This window comes from Cryptotermes secundus, unplaced genomic scaffold, assembly GCF_002891405.2.
Source record: "Cryptotermes secundus unplaced genomic scaffold, Csec_1.0 scaffold431, whole genome shotgun sequence".
Lineage (NCBI taxonomy): Eukaryota > Metazoa > Arthropoda > Insecta > Blattodea > Kalotermitidae > Cryptotermes > Cryptotermes secundus.
Window position 1 is genome coordinate 557,932 of NW_019727097.1, and position 24,329 is coordinate 582,260.

Genomic DNA, 24,329 nt, shown 5'->3' on the forward strand with positions numbered 1-24,329 from the left:
GTCACATTTAACTGCTGACTCTCTTAATTCTCTGCTGCAACTGCCAGTTCTGGAACGCTACTCAATTATTCGCTACAACTGTAAACACCTGAACTCAACTCAATTCTCCTAGCTGTGCGAGAACCTTGTTAAATAGCCTTGGGGCGGCCCCCACAGAAACATTGCCTCCTCTGTTGTTGCGTGTTTATTTGCTGCTGCAGAGAGGTGTTTACCACACAGTTGTATAGCAACCAATGTGGCACAGACCCACAGAGAACGCCACTTGCAGCACACTTTCTATTGTTGCATGATGTCACAGCATGGATGACACGTTCCTCTGCTGCATGTACATGGGCCATTACCTAGCAATAGCTATTTCTCTGCCTCCACAGTTCTTGCTTTGAGCAAATATGCCAATGGCAAAGCAATGCCCAAGAATGAGATATAGAACTATAAGGTTTATTTTGGACTCTTTCCATCGTCTGGTATATATAAGACAAAAAACCACCTCTGTCCTCAGGTGGATCCACCTGAGGATGGAGACAGATCTAGTCTCCGAAACGTTGTGGTTTTTTTCTTATATATACCAGACAATGGATAGAGTCCAAAATAAACCTTATAGTTCTATACAGCATACACCATCATCAGAATCCTTTAAAGTCTATCAAGAATGAGATGTTCCCTAAAGACGTTATGTGCCTGGATGGATGGGTGAAAACTATTTGACAGAAGCTAATATCAAAAAGCATGCAGAAAGGATTCCCTGGAGCTCTTTGTAACTCATCAAGTATGTTAATTCTTGACACATTTCACAGATACTTATATGAAAAACTGAAGGTTAAACTTGAGGTGAAGAATTGTGTCTTGGTTGTGATTACTAGTGGCATGACCAGCCAACGTATACCACTAGATGTGTTGGTAAGTAAGTCATTGAAAGACAATTTAAGGATGGAATACAAGGCTTGGTTGCTATCTGAAAACCTTCCATTAATACCATAAATAAGATTGAGCGGGCATCTGCTTCAGAACTTTCAGAATGGGTCTTTGCTACTTGGAAGAAGATCCCAAGATAAATTGTGGAACAGTCATCAAAAGAAATGCTGCATTACAAATGCACTGATGCCACAGAATATGATATCTTATGGAGCAGTTTGGATTATGACTCTTGATTTAGAAAGAAACTTCGTAGAATTTGTAGATTCAGAGTGTGAGATTGAATGCACCATATGAAGAAGATGGTGAATATATAAATTTGTTTAATTAAAATTTTCAGTTTTGTGTTTGTTAATACAAAGAATTTTTATGTTTGAATATTGACAATTTGCACTGTAATATAGTTTCCCTCCCCAAACCCATTACAAAATCAAGGATGTGTCTTACAATTGGTGGCATCTTAGAATGGAGGACATGTGGGATGTATGCATTGTTACGTATGTTAAAAATGTACATGCCAGTGACATTTTTTAATTTGCTCATGTTGAGTGGGAAAGTATTTCTGGTGCTGTGCATGAAGTTTAACACAAAATTCAAGGAGATTTACGTTTTTTCTTCTGTCTGTGACCTTGTTTCAATACTACTATTGATGAGTGAATTTTGGTTAAATTGTTGCATGATGTGATACTTATAGCTTCTTCGAGACTGTCAAAAGTGGGATGGACTCTCAAGCTATTACATCAAGACTGTATTTCTGTGGGAGCAGAAGGAGCAGAGTGCCAACTTCTGGATGAATAGCCTAGGCTATGTCTTCGTGCATGTATGTATTGTTCAAGTGAAGTGTAGAAGAGCAAAACAATATTTAAAATGTTTCAATGTCCAAATATTTTGAAGGGTTTCTGAAATTAAGCGTATAGGAGCAAAACAATATTTAAAATGTTTAAATGTCCAAATATTTGGAAGGATTTCTGAAATTAAGCGTATAGGAGCAAAACAATATTTAAAATGTTTAAATGTCCAAATATTTGGAAGGATTTCTGAAATTAAGCGTATAGGAGCAAAACAGTATTTAAAATGTTTAAATATCCAAATATTTTGAAGGGTTTCTGAAATTAAGTGTATAGGAGCAAAACAATATTTAAAACGTTTAAATGTCCAAGTGTTTGGAAGGGTTTATGAAATTAACACTTTGCGGACCGGTAGCATATTTGTATGCCCAGCGCTTTTAAACTTGGCGGACCGGTGGCATATTATTATGACTTTAGGGCACGTTATGTTGAAACACACTATACCTTGCACTGGCGCCAGGCAGATGCATCACTGGTGGGTGATAGACCTCTTGAATATTTGCTTCGTAGTCAGTAACATGACCCCACTGTTTATGACCCAGCTGTTTTCCTTTCTCACTCCAAAAGAAAATGCCTTTGTTCATCTTCCAGCTGAATGCACCAGGCAGGAAGTTAGTAGTGCAAAATGGATCAAGGTAGGAAGAGGTTGAGGTCCAAGCGTTTTCCCGGAGAACAAGAAATATCTGACTTGTTCTCTGATGAGCTATCTGATGTCCCTTGTGAGTCTGCTAGTGATAGCGACTCATAATCTGATAGTGAGTGTGGCAGGGGCGAACAAAAAATCATGACCACAGACAGTGAAAGTGAAAGTTACAGTAGCTCTGACGAAAGTGCAGGTAGCAACATTGTGGGGACAACCACATGGGGAAAAGTAGACAAAACGCCTGCTTTTGGACAGTTTACTGGAAATCCAGGGGTGAAGCAAATTCCATCGGAACCAACACAAGTGTTTGAAGTAGCAGAACTGTTTTTTCGAGATAGGGATACTCGTGTTGTGAATATGATTTCCCCAATTTACAATTCGAGGATGGTTGATGTTCAGAGGAGACATGGACAGGTAAAGAAGTCTGTTTGTATTTCCGAGTATAATATGTTCATGAAGGGAGTTGATAGAGCTGATCAGTACTTGGCCTATTATTCTCTTCCTCGGAAAACAGTAAAGTGGACAAAGAAAGTTGCCTTGTGGCTTATAAATTGTGCCATTTTCAATTCATTTTTGGTTTTCAAAAATCTAAACCCTCATTCAAAATTGAAATACAAGGCATTTCTGCTGAATGTGGCAAAAGCCTGGGCTACAGACCACACGGTGGCGGCAGAACCGGCGGTAGACACAGTCTTAGTACAACTGGGGCTGTCTACTCCCACCCCACGCAGGCCTCATTTTGACCCCCCTGGGCGACTCTCGGGTGATACGCAGAAACATACCCTCGCGAAAATTGTGAAGAGTGAACATTTCAAGGGGAAGCAGCCTTCTAGGCAATGCTGTGTTTGTGCAATTCACAAGAAAAGGAGTAGGACTGCCTACATTTGCCAGTTTTGTGTAATGCCACTTCACAGAGGGGAATGTTTCGAGAAATATCACACCCTCAAGCACTTCTAGAAGCATTGGTAAGTATTCTCAAAAAATTTTAGTTCATAAAATTAATTAGGAGATTTTATATTAATTTTTAAAATGAACAGTGCACAAGTTAGGGTGGTAGGTTTAAAAATGCCGGTCCCTAGGGTGATTTAAATATTTAAATTGCCATTCCGCAAAGTGTTAAGTGTATAGGAGCAAAACAATATTTAAAATGTTTAAATGTCCAAATGTTTGGAAGGGTTTATGAAATTAAGTGTATAGGAGCAAAACAATATTTAAAATATCCAAATATTTGGAAGGGTTTCCGAAATGAAGTGTATAGGAGAAAAATAATATAAAGAGGGTATTAGAGAACCCCAGGTTGCTGATGAGAATGTTTGGACTTGAGATAGAGGAAGTAACAGGAGAAGGTTATGGGCTTAATAAATTGAAATACTCACCAAATTTGATGGAAGACAGTGAGATTGGTGGGATAAAGGCACATAGGGAAAGTGGGAAATGTATAAAACATTCTGATTGGAAAATCCAGAGGGCAGAGACCGCCAGGGTGTCACGCATAGAAGGGAGAAAAATATTAAGTATCTTTGTTCATGCTTTTCCTTTTAAGGTGAATGCCAGTATAGGTTATGACTTCATCATTCAAAATATTTACTTGCTTGATATTCATTGTCATAGTTTTATCTCATTTCTTATTGTATACCAGTGCAGTTGACACATGTTGTGAAATAACCTAGGGCTCAATCAGTCCAAAGTAAATAATTACAAACTACATTTAGAAAAATATTTATTTCAGATGTTGGGTAGACTGGAGTCTTATCTACAGAAAGGGACAATTCCCTTCTTCTGGGATGAGCGCAGTAACCTCATTGGCCATCTCAATGAGGAATACAAAAAAAACATGCGTGATCGAGTGACACGTCTGAAAAGGAAGCTTGAATGGGCCATCTCGTCAAGTGATGAAAATAATATCCCATCTGTGATGGATTTGTTGTACCCAGTGTAAGACTTCCCTACTGTTTTTATTAGAATATCTAATAATAACAAAGTCATTAAGGAAAGGTTTACATTATGCAAAAGTATACCAAATGTAATTTGTGAAGGAAGCCGTAAACTACTAGAGCAATGTTAGAAATAATAAAAACAACAGTTATATTGGAACAGGGAGGTAAAGGTAAAGTTGTCCCAATTCTTAACTAGTTAAGCACTACGACATGAAGAAATATGGGGGAGTGGATGTATAAATCCACGTTTTCTTGACCTTGGCACTAAATGGAGGTGAGTGGTCAGCTTTACACGCCAAGGAAAGAGCCTGTGATAGCCACTTGAAAGGAGGCTGGGTTGGCCCCAGTGACTGTTTAGACGACGTGGAGAAGAGAAAATTCTTGATCTGACAGGAACTTGAAATTCAATCTCACAGTTATTGAGCACATAGACGGTTGTTATACCAGTATTGGTTGTGGAATATGTCATAAATACAAAAAGAATACATTATTTTTTAGACAATAAGTATTCATCAATAGAGTGGAATAAGTGTGTAGCTACCGTTTTAGTACTATTAATTCGTGCTTTTACAATAAGACTTTTGCAATGAGATGGCAGAATATTGAAAATTTTGATCCCAACATATATGCGCTTTTCTGAAAGCATGAGAGGCTAGCACTTTGTTATGAAGATAGTGCTTGTGTCTTAACAATGCGTACATCTGCATTGGTCTGAAAATGTTCTTCATTATTTATAGTGAAGTTTATTAATGAAAATATAAATTCACATGGAAGAGTTAAGATTTCTAGTCAGTTAAATAGATCTCTACAAGAATTATGGGGATTGACACCCATCGTGATTCTGTCAGTTTTGTTTTGCAATGTAAATATCTTTTAACTGTCAGATGAATTTCCCTAGAAAATTATTCCATACTACATTAAAGAGTGAAAGTAAGCAAAATAAATTGATTTGAAAGTGTTACTGTTGCTGTTATGCAACACAGATATGACTGCATAACATGTTCCACACATTGTCTTTACATTTTAAATGATTATGGATTACTAAGCTAAGGAATTTAGCGGCCTCCATAGTCTAGAGGTAACGTTCCCACCTCATGACTCGTAGTACGCGGGTTCAAATACCCGGCGGAAGTCGTCGAATTTTTAAGGGCGGAAAAATTCAGGGAACAAGTCCTCTGGGAGGGACTTTAAGCCGTGGGTCCCGTGTCGTAGCTTTACGTCACGTAAAAGAACCTCATATCTCCAAAGGAGGTTACTGAGCCAAAATTGTGTATGTTTCCCGCCCAACAGCAGTCTCTAATACCTCCGGTAGATGGGGGAAGCATTATAGATACTTCTCAGCCAGTAGAGCCGGTCTCGCTGACTGGGCGGGACTGATAGTAAGTACCAATACCGGTAGGATATAGAGACTGGTAGAAATCATAGAGGGAAGCACAATGGACCATAACAGGTCTAAGTGCATGGGGAAGCCCACCCTCTCTAAATAACTAACTAACTAAGCTAAGGAATTTTGTGTCTACTGCCTGTTCTGTGTATATATATATATCATTATATCCAATGTTTAACGGATATTGTGTTGAGTTTTTAGTTAAAATTTTATTACAGTTGTCTTATTTAATTTTAAGGACAGCTTGTTTGCAGAAAATTGCATGCTCATTTGAGAGAGAACTTTGTTTGATAGTATGCAGAAATCATCTAAATTTGTACTAGAAATTATGAGACTAGTGTCATCAGCAAATTTTATGGGTATTGATTAGATGTTTATTGACCCCAGAGGAACTTCATGCTTTAATGTTCCCCAATTTGAATAGGTTCTTGGATTGAATTTGATAATTTTATGTATCTCAGTCTTCTGTTTGCTGTTACATAGGATCTGAACCAACTTGCTGTTGCTCCTTGAAAAGGGAGTGGGGGGGATTGTTTAGTTACTAAAATTTCGTGATTTACATAGTCAAAAGCATTTGCCAAATTACAGAATATTCCATCAACATGCATTTTTTAAAAATAGATTTTAATACACTGTCTGTTAGCTTAAATGCTGCATTTTCAATGGATAGTCTGTTCTTGAAGCCAAACTGCTCTGGGATTGGTATATTATTAGTCTGCAAATAGTGGCTTAAGTTTCCCAGGTTCTTTAGAGAAAGTAGTTAATAGTGAAATTGGCCTGTAGTTTGATGTACTAGTTTTGGCCCTGTCTTTGTACAGTGGTCTTACTACTGGAATATTAAGATGATCAGGAAGACCCCTGTGAATAGTGAGTGATTACAACTTATAAAATTTTACTTGTTATTCCATCATAACTTGATGAGTTTTTTGCTGCAAGGGAATGTATTATACTTTTTATCTCCGTTTCAGTTGTTGGAATAGCTTTAATAACCAGGGAATTTTCTAGGAAATGCCTCTTAAAAATGAAATGACATCACCTCTAACTTCCTGATGCAAGTTTAGGTTTTTGGTAATTATCAGGAAAAAAAAAATATTGAAGGAACTGGCACTTACTTCTGGATCGTTTACTATTTCATCATTTGTAAGAAGAGATGGTATCTGTTCAGTCAGATGCAATTTTCTTGTTTCATTATATTCCAAGTTGTTTTTATCTGATTATCTGATTTTGCTGTGTGCGTACAGTAGTGCTGCCTTTTAACCTCCCTCCCTCCCTCCCTCCCCTGTGTGTCTGTATGTGGGAAGGTGGGCGCACGCGTGCACACACTCACACCCATTTAAATTTGTAAGATATTTTTATACATTGTGTAATCCAATCAGTTTTGTTCTGAATAGGAATAGCTTCAAAGATAGTGATAAAAATATATAAAAAAGAGTTAAACTTATAGTTTGTATCCTTAATTTTGAAAATCGGTTTCTACAGTAATTTCTAATATATGCTGAAATTGAGCAGGGGTGTCATTATTTATTTGTCTGGTTCTCTGTTTCAAGGGGATTCAATTTACTTTTATAGCAACATTATTTAACTGATCATTGTGAACTGAGAGTATGTTAAATATGGGAGATATACAAGAAGAGCTTAACTTTGTACTAGATGTAAAAATATTGTCATTGGCTGTACTCGGGGAATTTTGATTCTTGTTGCAAAATTCATAGTGTGAGAAAATGTATGTCTATAGGAAAGAGTTTACATGATTTTCTGATTATGTTATCATTATTTAAATAGTTTATGTTTATGCCTCCACAGATCTTTGATTCTACAGATATTTTAAAGTTACAGCTAGTCTCCTAAGAAATTCATTAACCTTTAAGTGCCGAAGTGCCCAGTTTGTGCCAGTCATGAGTAAGGTCGTCGTGGCCAAAGTACCCAGTTTTGGCCAGTCAGACATTTAAACTCCGCTGGTGGAAGCGCGCGCACATGCCGCTAGTAGAAGCGCATGCACAGTCCTAAATATTTATTTTTAAATGTAGTAATTACCAGACCGACTTGAGTAAAANTTAGCTGTTTTATTTACTAATTGAATTGCACAGATTTCGCAGTCCTGCACCTTACAGTGATGAGAAATGTCAAATTTACTGAATTGTTGATCTATCCTGTCATAGAATATGTGGAGTGCTGATGGAAATTTCTACTTTCCATATTTCCATTTGAGTTATACATATGATTTGCTAATGGATGTTGCATAAAGTTAAGTCCCTTCATGATTTTTAATGTGGTTTCTTTGCAGATCTCTGAGTGTAACAGGGGAACCAAGTCCTCAAGCAGGTGGTTTGCAGCAGGCTGTACCATCTGACTGGACCACACCAATGGCTGGTGCGTGGATTATTACAGGTGTTGCTATGGTTGCGGGAGGTTTGGCAGCTCTGTTTCGGAACCGAAATAATAATTAGTGAGTACTGTAGCTAATAATGTTTGTTATTAATCCTGGATGCAGATGTTTGTAAAAACAGTGTCCTTTTTATATTCTGGGTTTACTGCAACTTCTGTTGTTTATAAGAACTTCATTTTTGTTGTTGTGAATGGACTCTTATTGTCTTCATGGATTAGGCCATGCTTGGTCTGTTCTTCCATTTTTGAGAGCCTGTCAGTCCCTTCATCTGAACTATGGGCACTGTATGTTTCATCCATCGCCAGCACAATTGCCAGATGTAAGCATCATTGAACCCCTCTGTTCAGTTTAGGAGACTGGAGTGAGGAACAGATTCCCACCTCCAACATCTCTAAAACAACTTGAAAATGTTCTTCAAGAAGAATGGTATAGAATTCCACTAGAGACTGTTCAAAACTTGTACGAGTCCATTCCAAGAAGAATTGCATCTGTATTGAAAGCAAAGGTAGTGCAACACCGTATTAGTAAAGAAATGTATACAGTGTCCATATTTTTCCCATTATTTGTTCCAACTCTTGTACATTCATACAAGTATTATAGTAAGTGTCCCTTCTGCTTCTCATTACAAATGACAGGAAAAGGCTATTCTGACTGAGGATTTAATAGTTTCCCCACTTCTACAAGATATATATTTACGTATGTTACAGTCGTTTTCTTCTGCATATTTCCTACAAGACCACCAATCATAATCCTCACATACTAAATGATATCTGTTGTGAATTAATTGAGCAGATGTATTTGCTTCTACATTGCTTAACATATCAACAGCCACATTTTGACTGAAGAATTATATATTTCTTTTCTTACACTTTTAAAACATGTAGATTCAGATTTTTTAAATCTTGTTTTGCTATGATTTCTCTTCCTCAACAGTTTCAGCTTTATTCAAAGTTTCTGTTAATACACAACCTGGTCTCTTGACATTTAGTGAAGAACACAGAGACAGCGGTGTCTGAGAACAGTGCCGTGGAGAATATTTGAACTTAAGATGGGTGAAATAATCTGTAATTGGCCTTGCGGCTGTTGACTCGGCACATTAATAAAAAAGAATTGAATTGAATTGAATAATAAGAGGCTGGTGAAAACTGCATATTGGGCATAACACATTCCATTCTTCACTAAATACGAGTAGGATGATTAACCCAAGGAGGACAAGGTGGGCAGGGAAGCCAGAAGGGAAGAGACTATGAGAAATAACCTAGGCATTTATGGAAGAATAATATTAAAGTGTATCCCAGGGAAATAGGATGGGATGGAATGGACTAGATTCATGTGGTTCAGGATAGGGACCAGTGGCAGGCTCTGGTGAGCACAGTAATGAATGTTTGGGTTCCATGAAATGTAGGGAAATTGTTTAGTAGTGGAATGACTATGGGCTTATCAAAAAGGACTTGGCTCCATGGAGCCAGCTACAGAAATTCCTATTTTCAGGGATGCTGACCAAATTAAGACACATGTATCAATTAAGTTGTAGGGTAAGGGATAAAAATAAAACATCTATATTTAGGAACAATTTGACAGGTGAAACTGTCTTTTATTATCACAGGAGACCTACACAGACAGTGGAAGATTACTGATTGCTGGGCTAATGATGCTTGTTTACTGGAGAGTTATTCAGAATGAAGTGGGAAGTAAAAATGATGATAACCATATATAAGATATAAGAACCTCAGGTAACCTAACCTCTTGATAAAGATGTATTATCTATCTTGTAAGAATATTGTGAGGCATATGTATGTTGTGAGTGATATATAAACCATGACCGCATGCCTCAAAATACCCAGTACCCAAGACCCAAGGAAACAGGAAAAGGGCTTTCTCTTTCTCTTCATTATTATCCACTTCTTTCCCATCTGCTCTTTCTTCTTATCCTTTATCTCTTCTCCATTATCTTCTCTGCCTTTCCTTATCTTCCTACTCCATTATCTCCTGAATTTGCCTCACCACCTTCTCCTCCTTTCTTTCTGATGCTCCTTGATATCATCATCATCATCATCATCATCATCTTTTCCTTTTCCTCATCCTTTCTTAAATGTCCTCACCTGCGCCATCATATGTTCAAGGTTTGAAACAAAAGACAGTTACCTAGAAGTTACCATCTATATTATCTATGTGAAACTTGCAGCTCTGTGCATGCTATGAGGGTAAGTCAAATGGATATAGAACTTAAACAAATAAGAGTACTGATTTGAAAAATGCTTTTATTTCTCAACATAATCTCCTTGTAGACCCTGTTATATTTTCAGGAGGTTTATTGGTGGTAGGATTTAAACTTCTGTGGTCATTCGTTTAAATTCATCAAGTGTGCCTTATATTATCAGTATTGTAACCCACAAAAGGCCAAAAGGATTTCAAGAATGATGTATTTAGTGATGTGACTTGTTCAAGTGTTAATGTTGTGGCAGTTATGAATGCCAAATAAAAATGAAATGAAACTACCCCAGGTAGCTTTGTCGGGATTCCTCCATCCTCTAGATAGAACAGTGGTCCATTGTATATGTTGAATATGAAGCTAGTATTATTAGCCATATTATTTGTCACATGATGTACACAGGAATTATTTTATTTGGGGTGGTTTTATCTGTATGTGATATGCATTTGGAAAAATATATGTAGTTTTTAAAGAGGCTAATGAATTTTTATTCCTTGCATATTACTTTTTGGGTAGGGAATATTTTATTAGGCCTCTGTAGGCATGGCCTGAGCAGTTAGGTTAAAGTTTATGTGCACATTTAGTACATGGGAAAGCAAAGTAAGGAATATATTGTAACAAGATAAGGTCCTCAAATCAGACTTTTTCACTTGTACAGAATGTCATGTCGCTTATTTAATCATCATCAGGAAATTGGGGATTTTAAATGTCTGATGCTACGGGAATTGTGACCGAATTGTTATTTGAAAGTTAGAGTATTAGTGCAAGAAATTAGACACATGCGAGTTTCAAATTTTTTAGATCAAATTGAGAAAAGATCTTCTTTCAGACATCGATTTTTCAATCTCTGTTTTAAGAATTTGCAAATAACAGATTTTGCTTTGCATAGTAGCAGGCACAGTACCTGATCCACCAGAATCATAAGGGTTGGCAACACTAGCATTAATTAACAAAATCGGTCCATGTTTCCCTTTTTCTGTTCATGGTGAAAAAAGATGTGACTCTAGAATTAATTTTGTATAAATACAATAATTTATTAAAACATTTCACTGAAAGAGTGTTGTGTCTAAAGGGGTAAGTAGTACACTCGAGTGTGTTCTAGAAAAGTGGCTAGTGTTTAAAATTGTGATTACTGGGAAAAAAAAAAACCTAGCAGAGAAAATTATAATTTTAATTTAGAGAATGTTTACAAATTCTTGTTTTGACCTAAAACTATGCTCACACATGGCTAAAAAATTAGCTTTCCGCCAGGTGGACCAAGTGAATGCACTGGTAAAGTAGCCTAATTCATGGCCCGTAATGGCTGACATTATGAGCTTCACTGTGGATGAGATGTTATTAGTGTGTCCACGGTCTGGTGCTGCTGCAGTTCTTGTCTCTTCTTGCCTGTTGTTCTGTATAGTATACTCTTAAAATATTTATTGTTTTAATAGTATGGTACCATAGTGTATCCAGACAGCTTTTAAGTTCTTAGTTCCGTGTTTACTGATAATAAAGTTCGTTGCTGGTATTCAGATGTGATTAGAGAGGAGGTAATGTTTTTTAAAATTTCTGTACAAAGATAATAGACTCAAAACTTAGGTTAAATTTCCTCTCTTTCATAGAAGACGGTATGTACTATTACACTGTACAACTGGGTACAACCAGAGAAATGCTGACAGTAAACTAATGACATGAGCAGTGATGTATAGCTTGAAACTAATATTTTCTCATTACTGTGAAATAATAATAACCCAATATTAATTTTTTTTTGGGGGGGGGCTGTATATAATGTTCTTACTATCCACAATCCTTTTATTATATATAATGTTATTAACATTTCTTTTATATTGATAGTTGGGTGGGACTAAGTCCCTTGTACTGCAGCCATTTCTGGCCTATTGTACCAGACCCAGATGATAGGTGAGGGTCATTGTGGAGCAATTGGTGGAATGAAGATTGGCAGGGGAAACCGAAGTACTCGGAGAAAACCTGCCCCAGCGCAAGTTTGTCCACCACAAATCCCACTTGACCAGACCCGGCATCGAACCCAGGCCGCCGCGGTGGGAAACCAGTGACTAGCTGCTTGAGCTATGGCACTGCCATGTTATTAACATAATTAAGACTCAGCTTATATAACATTCATTTTAATTTAATTGAATGTTTTTAAGTAAAAGAGAATTTTGAGCACTTGTCTATCAGCCTGAGGCATACTGAAGTTGCAGTTCATGCATATTATCTTTCATCATCCACTTAATTCACCTTCTGGGTTCCCTGATCCTGATATATTGAAATTAATATTTGGCCCAACTTTGCTTTGACATGCACAAGCTTGCCAATATTGTAATAATGTAGCGATTATTAATAAACAGTTTAATGGATATACATTCTTAGAGTTTCATAGACAGAATGTGGCAATTAGATTAGTTTGATCGTGCAACAGGATGCAGTCTATAAAGAAAGGTTTGTAATAGCATATGGAATATGTTTATAAAATCATTGGTCTTACATGAAATTAAACACAAGTCTCCTGTGCAAAGCCATGAGGTGCTGCACTGAAGAGCAAGTATTAGCAGAATAGTAATGGGGATAAAACTGTGCTGTATAAAGCTGTTAGTCTGTATGCTAGGACTTGAGAGGGTAAGTCAGGCACTTTAATGAACACACTGTGGAGGTAGCACAAGATAGTCTACTACTACTTTACACTAGTAAAGACAACACCACACGTTGAGAAGGAAACACAAACCAGGGGAAAATAACTAACATGAGGAACAAGCTGCCAAGGAAAACGTCTTATATTTTACGGAAATGACGACACCCTGAGTGAAGCAAAACAATAAGTAACAAATTATAAAAGAATTTTATATTATTTAATTAAAAAGATGACAACAACGTGTGGTTTTTTAAAATGAATTGGAACAGTGAAACAGTGTAGCGGTTTTAACACAATTTCGACACAATCTTAATTGAATATCTGTAAAAAAACACCTGAAGATGGCCGTTTGAGGCCGAAACATGTAGTGTTAGAGAGTGTATCGAAGTGTAAAATAAAAAGTGTTGCAATTTTGCCGGATTATAGACAAATGGACGCTAATGTGAACAATTGCAACAGGATGCTGAAATACAGAAACAAGATAGAAAAATGAACAACTAAAAGTAGATGAATAATTTTAAATTTACTTGGTGAGAATGAGTTCAGAGAATGAAATATGATTAGTGAGTTTTTTATTGGTTGTTTTCAAAGTATAAGTACTTTGTTTTTTAGTTGGTTTGGCTTGAAAATGGTCAAGTTCAGGCTATAAAGGTGTATGGGGAATGGAGGTATAATTCCACATATTCATAACTACTGGATTAGATGGAGCTGAGTGGTCAGTTTTACTGCCTGTCTGCTTTACCTTTGCATCCTGATTGCGCTCAATTTATCACTGAAGATGGAGGCACCACATTCCTCTAAAATGTTGGTCTCCAACTAATACTGAAAGGTTTGTCAACACAGGAGGCCACATTCTGAACACTCATCTGCTAGGAAAATCAGAACGTTTATAATAGGTACAGTATTTTTTAAATATGGGAGAAATAACATCATGAACATATTGGAATTGTTATGCTATGCATATATTTCCTAAATTGAATTATATTCACATACATTATGCAGAATGACACAGCTCTAATGTATGTGTAATCTGCATTCTAGTTGTGAAACTTACTGTAAGCCCTAGCAATACATGTGTTATTTCATTAAACAGCAGCTTTCTTATTTTGTGTAATTGGTTCTAGTTTCAGCACTCAGACCATTGCTTGAAGTGAAAATGGAAGTAAATCTTGTATAGTATATATATGTAGTTTTTTTATGTTTTCTGTTAAAAAGATAGGTCTGTCTGTATGCAACCTATGATATACAGTGAGTATAGAATATCCTGTATCTAAAATTACAATGTTGAAATATTATTGAATTATTTTTTTTATTTAAAATGCAGTCCTGTGTATAAATTCCCATATATGTTACTGAAATGGTGAAGTGTCTTTTTATCTCTTTATATGAATATCTTGGTCGCTGGTCCCAATGTACAGAATGGAGATGCAGTGTTAGTGTGTGTACATTTGCAGCAGGTGGGTTGAGTGAAATTATATGATTCTTAGAATAAACAACGATTATTTCCCTAAACAGCATTAACCGGTTTTATCTGTATTGGCGATGCAGTGTGTTATTTTGTGAGGCAGAATCGATCATCTATATATACTATTTAGATGAACTTCAGGCTTCAAAGGGTTAAAACCTGAAGATTCATCACAGCTAACAATAGTGGTGCATTAATGTGAAAGCTACATTTACTAAGCTTCGTTAACTTATTGTATATTAAAAGCATATCTGACATGGGCACAGTAAAAGGCCAAAAGGTACTTAAGAAATCTGATTCAATATTTTCCCGGTGGGTATAGCATTTTTGGCATTTAAGGGCTCATAGGATTCCAAAGGCATGAAGTATGCCATTGACAGAATGTCTAAAGTGTTCAGTGTACTGAAGATGTGCAGCAGTAGTGTGCATATCATGAATATCAATTATTTTTTCTAGTATTTCAGACTGTAAAACATTATTTCTGGACAGGAACAGCTTAAATAATTTTAGTATAATGTTGATTTTTGTCAATTTTAAGAAAGCCGCTGTACCCATGTTCCAAAGAATGAAATTAAGAATTGTTGCTGTATTGCAGAAACGTTATCTACATTTCTGCTATATGGAAGGAGGAAATATTTAATTAGTTTTTACATATACATGCTTTAATGTTGCTGTAGATTTATTTGTGATAATAACAATTCATATATTAACATGTGTTCTATGTTTTGGGATTTTATATATATCTTATTGTGCTCTTAATATATTGATTTTCTGGTATGCTGTTATAATGAATCACCTCTCTTGTTTGTTGCCATGGAAACTCAAAAGTCAGCAAGCATCATATGTACAGAGTGGTGCAGATACTAAGCAAGAGGGGGGAAAGAAAGATTGTGAGTGAATATATTTAAGATACTAAAACATAGTGATTGCAAAGAACGTGAAATAATAATGTAGTTACATATATCCAGCTTTTTTTTTGTATTATTTGCAATATATATGAACAGGTTCTGAATAGGCAGGGAGTAGATTTGTGATGATGGGGTTACATTTTTAACAATTTATTTTAAGAGTTACAGAATTCTGAAGTGATGTTTCTATTTGTCAAACAAATGACTTTCAGTTAAATAATCATCAAATATAAAACAGATTTTATGAACTCTTATCAGAATACCACATATTAGTATACTAATTAGATTCTGCATGGAAAGAAAAGACATCAAGAGAGGAACATAGACCTAGGGTGTTTGAGAACAGGGTGCTAAGGAGAATATTTGGAGCAAAGAGGGATGAAGTGACAGGAGGTTGGAGAAAACTACATAATGAAGGGCTTTGTAAATTGTACTCTTCATCAAGTATAATTTAGAATGATGTTAAGGAGGATGAGATGGGCAGGGCATGTAGGGGAGAAGAGGAATTTATGTAGCAGTTTGGTGGGAAAGCCAGAAGGAGAGAATCACTACGAAGACCTAGATGTAGATGGAAAGAAAATATTAAAGTGGAAACATTCGTAGTCTAGACACAACCCAACAGGAGGATCTTTATGGTATGCATCCTGTTGTGTGTCATATCATAAATGGGGCCGCCTACACAACAATAATATCTACGAATGTGAATAGTGATGCATTAGTATAGATTTGTCTTTGTTTACACGTGTAGATATTGTTGTGTAGACAGCCCCATTTGTGATATCAGCAGGAAGAGCTACCCAGCACCGTGGAATACAAGAATGCATAGATGGGACTACACATCAAATATTAGAACCGCAAAACATAAGAACAGCAGTTTTCACCAACAATTTTAAACACATGATGACCATTGTCAGTCGAAACATGTAGTGCAATGTACAAAAACTTCAAAATAAATTTCAGAAAGATGCATTGCACATAAGATTGTGAATCAGTGATGTTCATTGAATAATAAATGATGTATAGTAGGATAAAATTTATTTTATTAAAATGGATCTTAGATAGGATGGGGTGGCATGGAATGAATTGATCTGGCTCAGGGTAGGGACAAATGAAGGACTACTGTGAACACAGTAATGAACCTTCAGGTTCCATGAAATGTTGGGAAATACTTCAGTAGCCAAGCAACTGGCAGCTTCTCAAGAAGGGCTCAGCTCCATGGAGTTAGTTTAGTTAGAGTAAAGAAAATATATCAGAATAGTTACATGTGATGAATTTTTAGCCTGCTTTGCTTTGCTTGCATTTTGTGCAATGATCTAAGAAGTGCTTGACATCAGATTGTTTCATGTAAAATGCAAAGTATACGTGATACCATGGTGACTGCATGAAATCCACATTTATTTGTACCATTTCTCTGACAATAACTGATTAACCATTATATATGAAGGGGGACCCAAAAATAACCGGAAACGACCTGTTGTGCGCGCATGCTTTGTAGTTACGAGTTGTGCTGCTAGGTGGTGTTAGCTGGGGGTCTCCCGCGACTGTTAGTGAGCTGGCGTCAGTCTGAGTTAAGTGGTTTGTCTGTGGTGCTCTGTTGTGTGTGTTCCTGTTTCAACCCTTTGGCGATTAGTGAGATGGCCGACCAGAAGGAACAAAGAGTGTGCGTGAAATTTTGCTTTCTGTTAGGGAAAACTGCAGCTCACTCTTCAAGTTGCGGCAAACATTCACGGGGTTTTCTCTTTGGTCATCTCCGAGCAAGCGAGGAACAAATTTTGCAGACACCCGTCTCATGTGCAAACCTTCGGTTAAAATTCGCTGGACCGTGCTCCATGAGATGTTCGTTTCCTCAGAAAGTTGGTCAATGGTTTTCGACGATCTTCATCAATTTCACGCACACTCTTTGTTCCTTCTGGTCGGCCATCTCACTAATCGCCAAAGGGTTGAAACAGGAACGCACACAACAGAGCACCACAGACAAACCACTTAACTCAGACTGACGCCAGCTCACCAGTCGCGGCAGACCCCCAGCTAACACCACCTAGCAGCACAACTCCTAACTACAAAGCATGCGTGCGCAACAGGTCGTTTCCGGTTATTTTTGGGTCCCCCCTCGTATAGTACAGTGATACATCATAAATAAAATACACACATTTTTATGAAACGTTCTTTGTTCATTGTAAATTATGATGGCTCAGAACTTCAAGAGACTGGAAACTTTCTGGTATCAAAGATCTACACCAACTGAAATTTTACACAAAGGCAGCTAACTTGCATACATAGTGTATGTCCACTAGAAAACAGACATCAACTCTTCTTGCAAAAATAGGGTGAAGTTATCCCTGTGCATAATTAAACAACACATCATGAAAATATATGGAAGAGGGGAAGTATAGCCCTATGCATTTTTAACCTTGCCACTAGATTGAGGCGAATGGTCAGCTTCGTACCTCATCTGCTTTACCTCCAGTACCCATTAGATAGGTGGCTGGGTGGGTCCCAAATCCAGTGTGAATGCTCTGAAGGCAAGAATAAATAATTTTTATATGTCATTAATTTAGTATAATTTCTCATATTTCAATTAAGTATTGTGCAAGGCAAAGGGAGAATTCTGAATAGTTCGTAACAGTGACACACAGAAATTGTTCATTAATTGTGGAAAACGATAAGGGGTAGACAAAAAAATATACAAATGACATTCAAATGTAGCCAGAATATTTGGTTATAGGGTGTTACGTTTTGACTTCTGAGATATAGTGCCTGCTAATGTCTATTGTATCTTATGGATTGTTCTAGAAGAATGAAAATGCACATGTATGATAGCTTCAAGCATTTCTGTGATGAGTACAGCAACATTCTGGTGGGTGGTTCTGAGCCTGCTTGTTTATGTCAAAACAGACTTTCATTATGCAGAACAGAAATACTTGATTGCCATTAGACTAGTATGATGGGTCTGAGAGTAAAGCACAGTGCATGGAAGTTTTTAAAGTTCAGAAATAGATCACCTTGAGCAGCAGGGTGAAATAAAATTTTGCTGGTGATTTGGAAATTCTTTGACCCAAACAGTGCAGATGTTTTGGATGGTGTGTTGTCAACATATGATGTTCCATTTCAAGGTGTTTAAGTGGTTTTACAGGGTTAAGGTTAGTCAGAAATTAGAAGACTGTGTGTAGTGGACAGCCTGCATCATTGAAGAGAAAAGATAATGTGAGATAGGTCCAATAAGTTGTGCCCTTTGTCCATCTTCAGACAGGGACAATTGCAAAGAAGTCAGGATATAAGATGTATCACATCTGCCCTGACATTGCAACAGGAATCTTGTTGCAGGAACAGTGTAGCAACTGTTGAGGACCTTTGGTTGAGCTTATCAACACAGCAGATGATGGGCAAAACTTTATCACAAAGACCATCACAGGTGATGAAATCTATTAGTTCATGTTTTTCCTAAAGTAAATAATCATGACCAAGAATGTGAAGATCTGGAAAGATCACATGAAAAGGAAGTTCGTTTTGAACCTTGTTTTCACTGGCAAAGTTTTATGCACCTCAAGTTTGTTCCTGAGTATACACTGGTGAGCAGGGTGAGGTACATAGAGGCTCTTGTTCATCTGCAGGAAGTAGTTTGCTAGAGGCATCCTGAAATGTGGATGGCCAAAAACTGGGTATTTGTGCATGATGATCCCCTGGCACCATAAGTTGCTATTTGTGTGACAGAAACTGTTGAGTATGGTATTGTGATACATCATGACACAGCAGTGTCTAACTCTTATGCTGTGCAATGCTTACTTCGCTCAGTAACAGAATAGCAGACGGGCTGTTACTTCAAGGATGTAACAGAGGTGAGAATTTCTTTGAAGATCATATTTCAAGAAGCCATGGATAAAGGATTGCAGAAATGTTTTGACTGACTGTATGAGTATTGGCAGAAGTTTATAGCTGCCGAAGGGTAATATTTTGAAGGTCACTGCATCTCATGGTTTCTTAATGCTGTTGAATTTGAGACACGGCTCATTTTCAGGAAATTTTTGAAGTTACCATCTACAGTTTTGTTGAGGTTAAGAAAATATGGATCTATACATCGACTTCCCCATACACCTTCATGGCATAATGCTTAATTGACTAAGCACAGGAACAACTTTACATTTTTTTTAACATGTACAACTACCATCATCATCATCATCATCATCATCTTCAGCAAAACAGCTCTTTTTGAGCCATAGCTTTCCTTAGAAGATTCTGCCAGATTGCATTCTGTTTTCACTTCTTTGGATTTTGCAACTTTTTTTTTTCACTGAGCAAGGTTGTCAGCCTGGTGCCCAACCCCCTTCCTGAAAAACCAGGTCTCTATATTTATGTCACCCAGTGACAGGGTGGCCCAGTTATATCCCTAGGCACTGGATTCACTTTTTGTTGCTTTCAGTGACTCCCATGGCTATGGTGGAGGTATTTTAGCTCCCCTCCACACAGGAGCCACGTAAAACTATAGAAATAGTTAAGCATATGCACTTCTGAATACATATTATATTGCTCACATACAGAACAGTCACATTCTATATCTGAGAGAAGGATAATATAAAGGAAAACAAAATGTCGAAGAAAGACAAGAAGGCTGGAAAGAAAGGAGGAAAGAAGAAAGAAGAGCCACAGGAGACAGATATGATGACAGAGGTGGAGAAAGAAATGTTTCAAATCCAGATAAGTGATTTGCTACAGAAGGTTGAAAGGTAAGTATAAATATTTTGGCACATTAGTCTCTAGAGGCCACATTTCCTGTAGGATGATAGTACCAGACGTCATCAACTGGACGACATGAACTGTAAGCAGTAATTTGCTGTTTTGATAAATGCAATGAAACTATAAATTATTGTACTGTATTTTAATGTTTCAGATATGGAAATATAATTATGGTTTTAATTTATTAAAAAATAAGTAATGTAATAGTAAAAACTTTCATTTTCTTTTAATAAAGTTTCACACCACAAAGCAGGCCTAATGGTCAAAATATAGAAGGTTTGTTATCATTCAATGAATGGATTACTTCTTGCATTAGAAGGTCACTTTCTAAATAGAATATATGAAGAGCAGTAATGACATGTGTAAAATTAGGCTGTGGCATATTTTAAAGAACTTGTTCAGGTTAGAGAAATCGTCATATTCAGGATTTGAACTAAATACCTGCTGAATGCAAAGCAGGAGCAATAACAGCACATATGTACATGCAAGCACACAGTTAACATTTCTTAAATCCAGGATGTCAGATGACAATAGGATATGGAATAAGTTATAACGATGGAACATGTACAGTGTGTACAGACATATTATACGGTTATAAAATAACTAAACTGTAACCTTACCATAGATTATAAATTGTTTTTCACCATTAAATATTCATCAGCAAAATGAAAAGACTATGTACAGGGTGATTCAGAAAGATGGACACAATTTCAATTGGCTATATTTCCTGAATTATATGTTGCATTTTAATTCTGTAAATTACATTTGATTATACACACATGGAAGTTTATAGATGTTCAATGTGCCCCCCTCCGGCTGCATGGATAACATCTAGACGTTAGCTGAATTCATCTCACACTCAATGACAGATATCTTGCGCCACTGAGTTCACCGCAGCTGTGATACGGTTTCTTACGTCATTCAAATTTGTGGGAAGAGTCCTATGTAAACTGCATCTTTCACGAATCCCCACAAGAAAAAGTCGCAGGGTGTGAGATCAGGAGACCTCGGTGCCCCGAACCGAAGTGCCAGGTCTTCATTCCCCATGCGACCTATCCATCGTTGAGGTAGAGATTCATTCTGGAAACGTCGAACATTCAGGTGCCAATGGGGTGGAGCTCCGTCCTGCTGGAAAATGTAATCTCCTGAATCTTCATTCATTTGAGGAACAAGCCAGTTTTGCAGACACTACTCCAGTAACAGTTTTTTCATCAAAAAAGAAAGGTCCTTAAACCTTTGTTAACGATATTGCACAGAACACAATAACTTCCGGGCTCCCCCTCACATATTCGAGTGTTACACGGGGATTTTATAGCCCCCATATGCGAACATTGTGCCCGTTGACTTTCCCACTTAGGTGAAACGTAGCTTCATCGCTAAAAATTACACGAGGCAGAAACAATTGATCTTCCATGTTTCTGAGCATACGGTCGCAAAATTCTACACGCTTTACCTTACCGTTTGCGCGAAGAGACTGTACCAGTTGTAGGTGGTATGGTTTGTACACTAACCGGCGCCTCAATACACGCCAGACANCCTTTGTTAACGATATTGCACAGAACACAATAACTTCCGGGCTCCCCCTCACATATTCGAGTGTTACACGGGGATTTTATAGCCCCCATATGCGAACATTGTGCCCGTTGACTTTCCCACTTAGGTGAAACGTAGCTTCATCGCTAAAAATTACACGAGGCAGAAACAATTGATCTTCCATGTTTCTGAGCATACGGTCGCAAAATTCTACACGCTTTACCTTACCGTTTGCGCGAAGAGACTGTACCAGTTGTAGGTGGTATGGTTTGTACACTAACCGGCGCCTCAATACACGCCAGACAGTTGTTTGCGATAGTCCAAGTTCTCTACCAGCACTACGGGTTGACTTCATTTGGCTACGCTCAAAGCTCACTCGAATGCGCTCCACATCCTCCTCCGATACACGCGATCGGCCCGGGCTTTTACCCTTACACAGAGAGCCAGTTTCATCAAATTGTTAATTCCAACGATAAATGCTCTTCCTCGTTGGAGGTTGGATGTTAAACTTACGACGAAATGCACACTGCACCCAGTCGCAGACTCACTTTTACTGAACTCACGAATGCAAAAATTCTTGTGTTGCATAGTAGCCATCTCGCTTACAACTGGCGCGGTGCTGGAGTGCTCTAGCGATAATATTAGAAACTTTACAACATCCTCTTTTAAATGTACTTTACAGAATTCAAATGCAACATATAGTTCAGGAAATATAAGCAATTCAAATTGTGTCCATCTTTCTGAATCACTCCGTATTTAAGTATTTGCTAATGCAAATTTAAATTCCCAGTTTTTATTCACCACATTTCCTGACTGATGTAGGCAGAATGTTTTATTGAAACTTGTCTGCCCAGTAAAATGCATTCTTTTTTAAGTTGTGTATACATTAATAAAGAAAGTATTATACACATTATACATAAGAGACAATTGACATATATATTCATGGTTTACATTTGGTAACTGAGACTGGATAGTGGGTTGTAATTTGGCAAATATTTATTCACACGAAGTGGACCTGTCACAATGCAAGGTGTTATCTTTTAGGATAAAAACAAGATGCTTGGAACTGGAAATGAGCAATGAAGAATACCAGAAGAAGTATGAGCAGCTGGATGAAGACAGAGCTGACATTATTGCATACCTCAAGAGGATGGTACAAAAGAAAGAAAATGAGATTACAGAATTGAAAGAACGGTTAGAAGGACTTCAGAAGGTACAGGATATGTCGTTCCAACATAATGTGTCACTTTTCTTTCCTTTGCTGTATAAAATTTGTTATGAAAAGAAGGGTAATGAACTGGGAAGGTGAAGTATTTTAGAATCCCTGAAGTATGCAGAAGGAGAAGAAGAGGTGTCTATAATAAGTGTACAGTAATATGAGATATTTGAAGGTTAAGAACGTTTAGTGCTCCACCCTATGAATACTTTTAAATGATGACTGAAATAGAACATTGTGTCAGAAAATAGATGTTGATTGCCAGAAAAATTCTACAAAATTTTCCTTTCCACTAGCAATATGCCTTACATGTCATATTTTTTATGCAGACTCTGGAGCAAGATAGAGGGATGTACAAGGAGAAGATTGAGAACTTGGAACATGAATTTAAAATCATGCATGAGCAACTGACTTCTGAAATCAAACTCCTCAGTAAGTAATTTCTATAACTTGCATTACCATTAAACATACATAATACCCAAAATAAAGTGCATATCTACCGAACTGCATAGTGTCACATCCTAATCCTCAAGGTAAAGGTAAAGGTAAAGGTAAAGGTAAAGTCCCTTGTGCTTAACTAATTAAGCACTACGCCATAAAGGAATTTGGGGGAGTGGATGTTAGATCCACATTTTCTTGATCTTGGCACTAGTTGGAGGTGAGTGGTCAGCTTCACGCCCTGGACACTTTAACCCGTGGGAAAGAGCCACCAGTACCCATTGGATATGAGGTTTGGTGGATACCAGAGCTGGTCTGGATGATATGGAGAAGAGAAAATTCTTGAAACTACCACGACTTGAACTCCGACCCCTAGTTCATCCAGCTCATAGCCAGTCACTATCCAAGCTCCCCAACTGACAGGTAATTTGTCAAAATTTTGCGGAAAGTGTGCCAGGTGAGAAGCAGATTGCATGTACAGGAACCGATATCTGGATGTAGGCCGCACCAGAGCTCAAGCGGTTAGTTGCTGGGTTCCCACCACAGCAGCCCGGGTTCAATCCCGGGTCTGGTCAAGTGGGATTTCTAGTGGACAAAGTGGCGCTGGGGCGGGTTTTCTCTGAGTACTTTGGTTTCCCCTGCCAATCTTCATTCCACCAAATTCTCCATCATAATCACCCAGGACAGGCTACAATAGGCCAATCAGTGGCTGCCATGCCGAGTGGACCCAGTTGGACTCCATCCCCCACTAAGCGAATTAAAAAAATGGATGTAGTTATTATAGGATTCTGACGATGGTGTATAACACACTGATATATTGGGTTTTTGGACTTCATCCGTCGTCCTGGTATTTAAGATAACTAATAAAAACACGATGTTTCGGAAACTGGATCTGTTTCCGTCCTCAGGTGAAGGAAAACACCTATTCTGTTGTGTCTGTTAGAAAGAGCTAGATAACTAATAAAAACACGACGTTTCGGAAACTGGATCTGTTTCCATCCTCAGGTGAAGGAAAACACCTATTCTGTTGGGTCCGTTAGAAAGAGATAGATGACTAATAAAAACAGGACGTTTCGGAAAC

The 24,329-nt window shown here is 37.5% G+C and overlaps 1 protein-coding gene across 5 annotated transcripts in view; it reads left to right on the forward strand.

Moving 5' to 3' along the window:
* Nucleotides 1-24,329, forward strand: part of LOC111864396 (cilia- and flagella-associated protein 157) — a 48,855-nt gene that overhangs the window by 18,492 nt on the left and 6,034 nt on the right. For 2 of the 5 annotated variants that reach the window (XM_033751418.1, XM_023851615.1), the window contains exons 8-11: nucleotides 1,607-1,732; nucleotides 4,133-4,338; nucleotides 8,012-8,173; nucleotides 9,720-10,797. In XM_033751418.1, the coding sequence (XP_033607309.1) occupies nucleotides 1,607-1,732; nucleotides 4,133-4,338; nucleotides 8,012-8,173; nucleotide 9,720 (495 nt within the window). In that variant the 3' untranslated portion in view covers nucleotides 9,721-10,797. Of the gene's footprint in view, nucleotides 1-1,606; nucleotides 1,733-4,132; nucleotides 4,339-8,011; nucleotides 8,174-9,719; nucleotides 10,798-13,359; nucleotides 15,313-19,865; nucleotides 20,052-22,638; nucleotides 22,808-23,139; nucleotides 23,243-24,329 lie in introns of those variants that run through there. The other 3 variants (XM_023851616.2, XM_023851612.2, XM_023851614.2) reach the window with 3 other exon arrangements.